We start from the raw sequence: 6,696 nt of genomic DNA, 5'->3' as shown, positions 1-6,696 counted from the left end.
ATAATAGTATATATTATACAATATTGACACACCAAATATAATATATACAATATTCTATACTATTCTATATGTTAAACATAATATAATACAATGTAATATAATATGATATAATATAATGTTACTATCTAACTTTATATGCATATATGAATTCCTATTTATTTCATATATATATGAGAAAAATTCTACTTTTAGATTGTTCTGTATTAGGAAGGTTATTTCTTTGTGACAAATCTAATCCTTATTAAACATGATTTTTTTTGGTGGGGGGGAGGGTGGAATCCAAAATCTTTTATTTCCTTGAGTGGGGCAGGAAAACTGTTAGCAATGCACATTAGCAACTCTTCAGCAAGTTACAGCTTTAGAACATTTCATGGGGGCTTTGAGTCTCCAAAGGGTACCAGGAGCAGAGGTGAGTGCTGACCCCAGGTCTCTGAGGTCTGCTCTTTTATCTACTATAGCATGCTCCCTCTCTTTCCATGTGATTGATTGATAGCCCTTGAGTAGTAGGCATGGTGGGGTTCTGAGAGAAGCAAGGGACTCTATTAGGTGGAGGTGGGGAAGCTGTATGTCCCAGACATGGGGAGCTAATCATGCCCAGGCAACCAGGGAGAAGGGATAGCATGCACAGGGATTGGCCAGCAGGCCACTTTGTCTGGAATAGAGTGGAAGAAGGGAAGAACAAAGAAGTACTCCAGCACTTAGCACACTACCTGGCACATGGTAGGTGTTTAATAAAAATGTTTATTGATTGATTTATTATTATTTTTAAAAATTAGACCTTTTCCTTATTAGAATGAATACTGTATATTAGTTCCAATGCAGAAGAATGATAAGGGCTAGGGAATGGGGATTAAGTGACTTGCCCAGGGTCACACAACTAGGAAACTGGGTCCACATTTGAACCCAGGACCTCCCATCTCTAGGTCTGACTCGACCCACTGAGAGTCCTAGCTGTCCCTATTTATTGCCTTTTTTTATATATGTATGCTATTATTGTTCCTTCAACATATGGCACTATGCTATGCATTGGGGGAGATATAAAATAAGTGAAAGCTTAACGGGCCTTGGCCTCCTCATAAATGAAGAATACTGACTAGTTATTTAAAATTTTCAATTCACAGGACCATAGGATAATAGATGGAGTGGGGGAAAGAGCTTTGGAGGCCATTTCATGCAACTTTCTAACTTTATAGATGAGGGAAACAGGCTTAGTTAAATAACTTGCCTAGTATCTCACAAATTAAACAGAAAAGTTAGGTTTTAAATCTAAATCTTTGTGGACACCAAATCTATCACCCTTTTCAAAGGATATAGGGAAGTATACTCTATACTTGCAAAGTGAGAATTAGTGTCAAAGGAATGCTGCTAGGATGTTCTGGTTAACCAAATATTCTAGTAGTAATCTAGATATCCTTGGATCCTTTAAAACTATACTTTTGGAACAAAGGCTCAGAGAACTTCTTCCCAAATTATTAATCTTTATTTGTTTCAATTGTGTCCAATTCTTTTTGACCCTATTTGGGGTTTTCTTGGCAAAAATACTGGAGTGGCTTGCCATTTCCTTTTCCAGCTCATTTTCTAGATGAGGAAACTGAGGCAAATAGGGTGAAGTGACTTGCCCAGGGTCGCACAGATTGTAGGTCTTCCTGACTCTCCAGGCTTAAGGGATCTTTTGATCCCAGGACCATAGATTTAGAACTGGAAGGGACAAATAAGAAAACTGAGGCTCGGTTAAGAAACTTTTTCAAGGTCATATCTGATAAGCACCAGAAGTAAGATTTGAACTCAGCCAAGATATTTCCAAGTCTCACTTTAAAATAAATTGAAAGTACTTTTTTAAGGGAAAAAAAATCTACTGTACCACCCAGCTGTCTTCCTCTCAAATTAGTATGGAATATTTGAATGAGTAGGTATTTAATAAAAGTATATTGATTGATTGGTTGCATTTACCATACTTATTATGGAAAATCTGAACGGAAGAAGGTGCTTCATAAATGTTTGTTGATTGAGTTTACCATACTTTATTTTTATAAACTCTAGAGGAATTTTTTAAAATGTGGTTTTACAACCTCCTTCCTTCCTTCCTTCCTTCCTTCCTTCCTTCCTTCCTTCCTTCCTTCCTTCCTTCCTTCCTTCCTTCCTTCCTTCCTTCCTTCCTTCCTTCCTTCCTTCCTTCCTTCCTTCCTTCCTTCCTTCCTTCCTTCTTTCCTTCCTTCCTTCCTTCCTTCCTTCCTTCCTTCCTTCCTTCCTTCTACTGTAACTTACAAAAACTAAAAAGGCTCCTCAGAGGGGCTGCTATCTACACTGCAGAAAGAATGAATTCACTAAGGAAATCCTAGACCTTGGAAGCAGTGAATAAGAGAATCCACATCATAAATAAATGAATAGCCTTCAAATTAGAATAGTATAGTAGAAACCATTCATACTATACCACATTTTTTTCTGTGATGGTTTTGAAGCTTCTTGTAAATAATATTACAGGGTCAATCAACATCATGAACATTAACAATCATTGCATTATCTTGACAACTGAAGCAATTCCCAGTTCAAAAATGAGGTTTTGCCACCTTGGCATTGGAGCAGACAGATGCTTGGAGTACCATGCCCTGATAGTGCTCAGAAAGCTCGAGGAGATTCACACAAGCATGGTGGCCAAAGGGTGGTCCAGTTAGGTGAAGGGTGAGGAGAGAGGGAAAGGAGAGCAGGTCTGAGATGGAAAGTAGCCAACACAGTAGTTCTCAATGACGTGTAGAGCTTTTGTAGTTTTTGTGAGTTAGTATAGTTAAAAAAAAAAAGAAAAATTCATTTCTAGGTGCATATTGAAAGGATATTAAGTTGTATGAGAAATGGTGGAGATGTCTCTTATGGTGGATGTTTAATAAACGCTTGTTGACTTGACTTTTGTATATCAGACACGGCCAGACAATCAAAAATACTACACCATCCTCGAAGGCAGGGGTTTGTTCAGAGACTTCTTTGGCTCAATATATATTTATTAATCATCCAATAAGAAGCAGCCCGGTATTGTGTAAATTGAAGGGCAGGCTTGGAGTCAGGGGAATCTGGGTCCAAACTCTGCCCCTGATGCATACCAGCTGTGTGGCTACAGATCAATCACTTAGTAACTCATTAAGTTAGAGATGACCTCTTTGGGAGTGATTTGGTTTTTGTCTTGGTATTTCCTGGACTTAGTACAGTGCTTAAACTGAATTGCTGGTTTGAAGCATTGAAAAGAATCTCCATATCTATGAAATCACAGGGCTGGACCAACAACAGAAGCATCCAGTATTTGCAGAATGTGTGCTATTCATATTCAGGTAGGGAGATTCAAGATGAATGGCTCGATTCCTATCAGGAAGCTTACAGTCAAACCGATCCATCCAGAAATAATACACACCACGTCATACATACATGCGTGTATTTACATGACAACAACGCAAATGGAAACAACAATAACCAAAGGAACTCGAACAATGTGTAATTAGAATAATCTAGCTTGCCCCTGAAGATGAGAAAATGCATTTTCTTCATTTCTTTGCAGAAATAGGGGACGGTATACTGTTAGATTCAGTTGAAAAATTGGCTCATTTTACTCAATTGCTTAAAAATTCCTTTATCTTTTGTATTTCTCTGATACAAGAGTCAACTCACTGGATAAAAGGAAGAGGGATATATTTGGAAATGGAGATGTAAATAATAAAGATATCAATAATTTTTTTAAAAAAATCAATCTGTCTAGAGCTTTGCACAGGTCATGAATAAAGATAACATCTTTTGAAATCAATGATTATGAAAAGAAAAGAAGCTCCTTTTCTTGGGTATTCTGAAGTCAAGCCATCACCCTCCAAGTGACTTCTTTCAGGGTCTATACTGTGTAACAACCTACATCCTGGGTGTTTTACACTCACCTGATTTGGTTGACCCAACATTGCTCTTCTTTGGGAGGGCCTTATGGAAAGTGTATTAGATTGAGGGGCAGCGAGGTGGCACAGACCTGGAGTCGGGAGGACATAGGTTCAAATTTGGCCTCTGACACTTCCTAGCTGTCACTTAACCCTGACTGCTTAGCCTTTGCCATTCTTTTTGTCTTAGAATTGACACTAAAACAGAAGGTTTGGGAAAAAAAAAAGGATTCCAGTTCTAGCTCTCAGGCACATAAGTTCTTTTTTCTGGGCCACTATTCGCCCATCAGTAAATGAGGGATGATCGCTGAGGTCCTTTAGAATTTTAAGAGTCTATGAAATCCTGCTGCCTATTCACAATAATGCTAAATAACATCAGCATCTCCTGAAGAAGAGCTTTCACAAGGGCCTGTCTGATCAAAAGGAGAGGTACCACGGGAGAGAAGGGACGCCAAGGAAAGGGCAGATGGTATCAGAAAAGAAAGAAGTCGCGGCTTGTTGCTCATTAGCGTCGGCTGCACTCCAGGCAGATACACATCCCTTGAACATCAAAACAGGCCTTTGGAAACAAAAGGCACAGCTGAGACGGGACCACTGAGTATTTTCATATTGTGTGTCACCTCCAGATGCTGTATTTCAAGCCATCAGCTGAAGTGGTACCCGAGGGCATTTGGGAACTGGGTCCCTCCCTCTCAAGAAAGCCACAGCTCTTTTCATTGAAAATAAGGCTCTCCAAATGGAGACAGGAACGAAAACCATTATCAAAAGAGATGAATTATAGGACAGACAAGGCATGGCACACATTGACTGACTGGGATGAAATTAAATAGTTCTGATTGGGAAGACATATGATTTGCCCCAAACCGGGAAGTAATCATTTAAAGCTGGCATATTCAGTAGTTTAGAAAGATGAAGGCTGGGTTTGTTTGTCTCTCCAGGGGCAGAGGTGTGTGAGAAGGGAGGGAGACAGAGACATACAAAGAACAAAACGGAGTATTTTTGTTATTCTATGCATTTCTTTTTATTAGCCTCTTCCCTTCCTAGGCAGGGTCTAAGATTCTCAAATCAGAATGCCAGGATATGAAGGCACAAGCACTGATATTTTGGGTCACATAAATTAGGCAGTGGCAGAAGCCATAAAATCCTGGGCTCCTTATTCCCAATTCCATAGTGTGTTAGATTTTCCATATAATCCCGCCTCCAGAAAATTATAGTTACTATACTTTATTACAGACTTTCTCAGAATCCATACATTGGCACTTTAGATACTAAAAATAAAATTTTAGTTAGTGCATTCAAGGAAATAAAAAGAAGGAAAGATCATTGTTTACAAGGTGGCATAGCAAACCTCCTGAAACCCACAACAAAACTGAGTTTCCTGGGATATAACAAGTATCTTTGGAAGGAGGGTTATTCAAACTGGATCTGAAATCCTTCTCTGCTATTTCTCTCTGTCAGTGTAAACTCAGGCCCAGGAAACCACTAAGAAGCCATTACAACTTTCTCCAAGGTGCACTTCTCTCTATGCAGACAATTTATGATGTCCAAAAAAATCAAGATTTCTGGTTGTCTGGGTCAATATTGTCCACACCAGTTCAGAGTACCAACCTCGCAGTTTGGAATGTCAGTCATTGATAAGTATCAAAAATCTGTTGATGGGAAAAACATGTTCAGCCTAATTTCCTTCAGCTCCATTTCTAAGATGCTCAGAAAGGTATATTCAATTCAAAGTCACTGGTGATCCAATCCAGGGCTACTCAGCCATCAGAAATGAATTGAGTGGCTGTAAAGTCCGGCGGCTTATTTGCCTCCTGTTAAATGAGAGGACGTCCGGTTTCTTCCTCTGAGGGATGACACAGAGTATGGCATCCACAGTCTGGGGGATGATCTGGTAAGCTACCTGCAGTCTATTGTAGATCTCTCTGAATCTGTCCTGGAGTGCTGGCTGTCCATATAATTTCTCCTTCACTGTGGCCAGCTGTGAGAAGAGAAAAACAGAATGCAGAAGTGCCTTAGGTCAGTTCACTTATTCCTTTCCTCCACCAGGCTGCTAGGGCGTGCCCATCAAATGACCTTTTATTGATCCTGTAGAGACTTATTTGTGTACATATTGATTCCTCTCATAGAGTATGAGTTCCCTGAAGACAGGGCTATTTCATCCTTGTCTTGGTGTCCCTGGTACCCAGGAAAATGCCTGGCACAGAGCAGGAGCTAAATAAATGATTGATTAAAGGAGTCCCTCCATGACACACCAACACACTTCTAAGGACATGTGCACCACATCTAGGGAGCACTATGAAAACTGGGGCGGAGGAGCAACAAAGGCCACTTGTTATTGTTCAGTCATGTCTGACTCTGTGACTCCATGAACTATAGCAAGCCAACACTGTCCATAAGGTTTTCTAGGCAAAGAAACTAGAATGGTTTACCCTTTCTTTCTCCAGTGGATTAAGGCACACAGAAGCTAAATGACTTTGCCAGGATCATGGTGCTAGTGTCTGAGGTCAGATTTGAACTTGGGCCTTCCTGACTCTAGGCTCAGTGTTCTAGCCACCAAACCTAGCGTGATTTAACAAGTGGGATGATAAAACCAAGAGAATGGCACTACAACTTACACATGCCCATCACAACCTGACGAGTTACACTTGAATACTTATTAAGAGAGAGATTAAAACAGCACTGCTGGCCTAAAAGGATATACCAGGGAAGAGGAGGGGGGAAGCTAAAAACAGCAAGTAAAACAAAATTGACTAGATTTCATTACTATAGCAGAGACCTTTTTTGGCCCTACTAG

General features: G+C 39.9%; 1 protein-coding gene across 3 annotated transcripts in view; it reads right to left on the bottom strand.

The window, feature by feature from the left end:
- Positions 1 to 4,898: 4,898 nt before the first annotated feature.
- The window catches only part of PTCD2 (pentatricopeptide repeat domain 2), a 40,258-nt gene continuing 38,460 nt past the window's right edge, over positions 4,899 to 6,696 (bottom strand). For all 3 annotated transcript variants that reach the window (XM_007486507.3, XM_007486508.3, XM_056824735.1), the window contains one exon: positions 4,899 to 5,880. In XM_007486507.3, coding sequence (XP_007486569.1) covers positions 5,656 to 5,880 — 225 coding nt within the window. In that variant the 3' untranslated portion in view covers positions 4,899 to 5,655. The remainder of the gene's footprint in view (positions 5,881 to 6,696) is intronic.

This window comes from Monodelphis domestica, chromosome 3 (assembly GCF_027887165.1).
Source record: "Monodelphis domestica isolate mMonDom1 chromosome 3, mMonDom1.pri, whole genome shotgun sequence".
Taxonomy (NCBI): domain Eukaryota; kingdom Metazoa; phylum Chordata; class Mammalia; order Didelphimorphia; family Didelphidae; genus Monodelphis; species Monodelphis domestica.
This window is presented reverse-complemented; position numbering and strand designations above follow the sequence as displayed.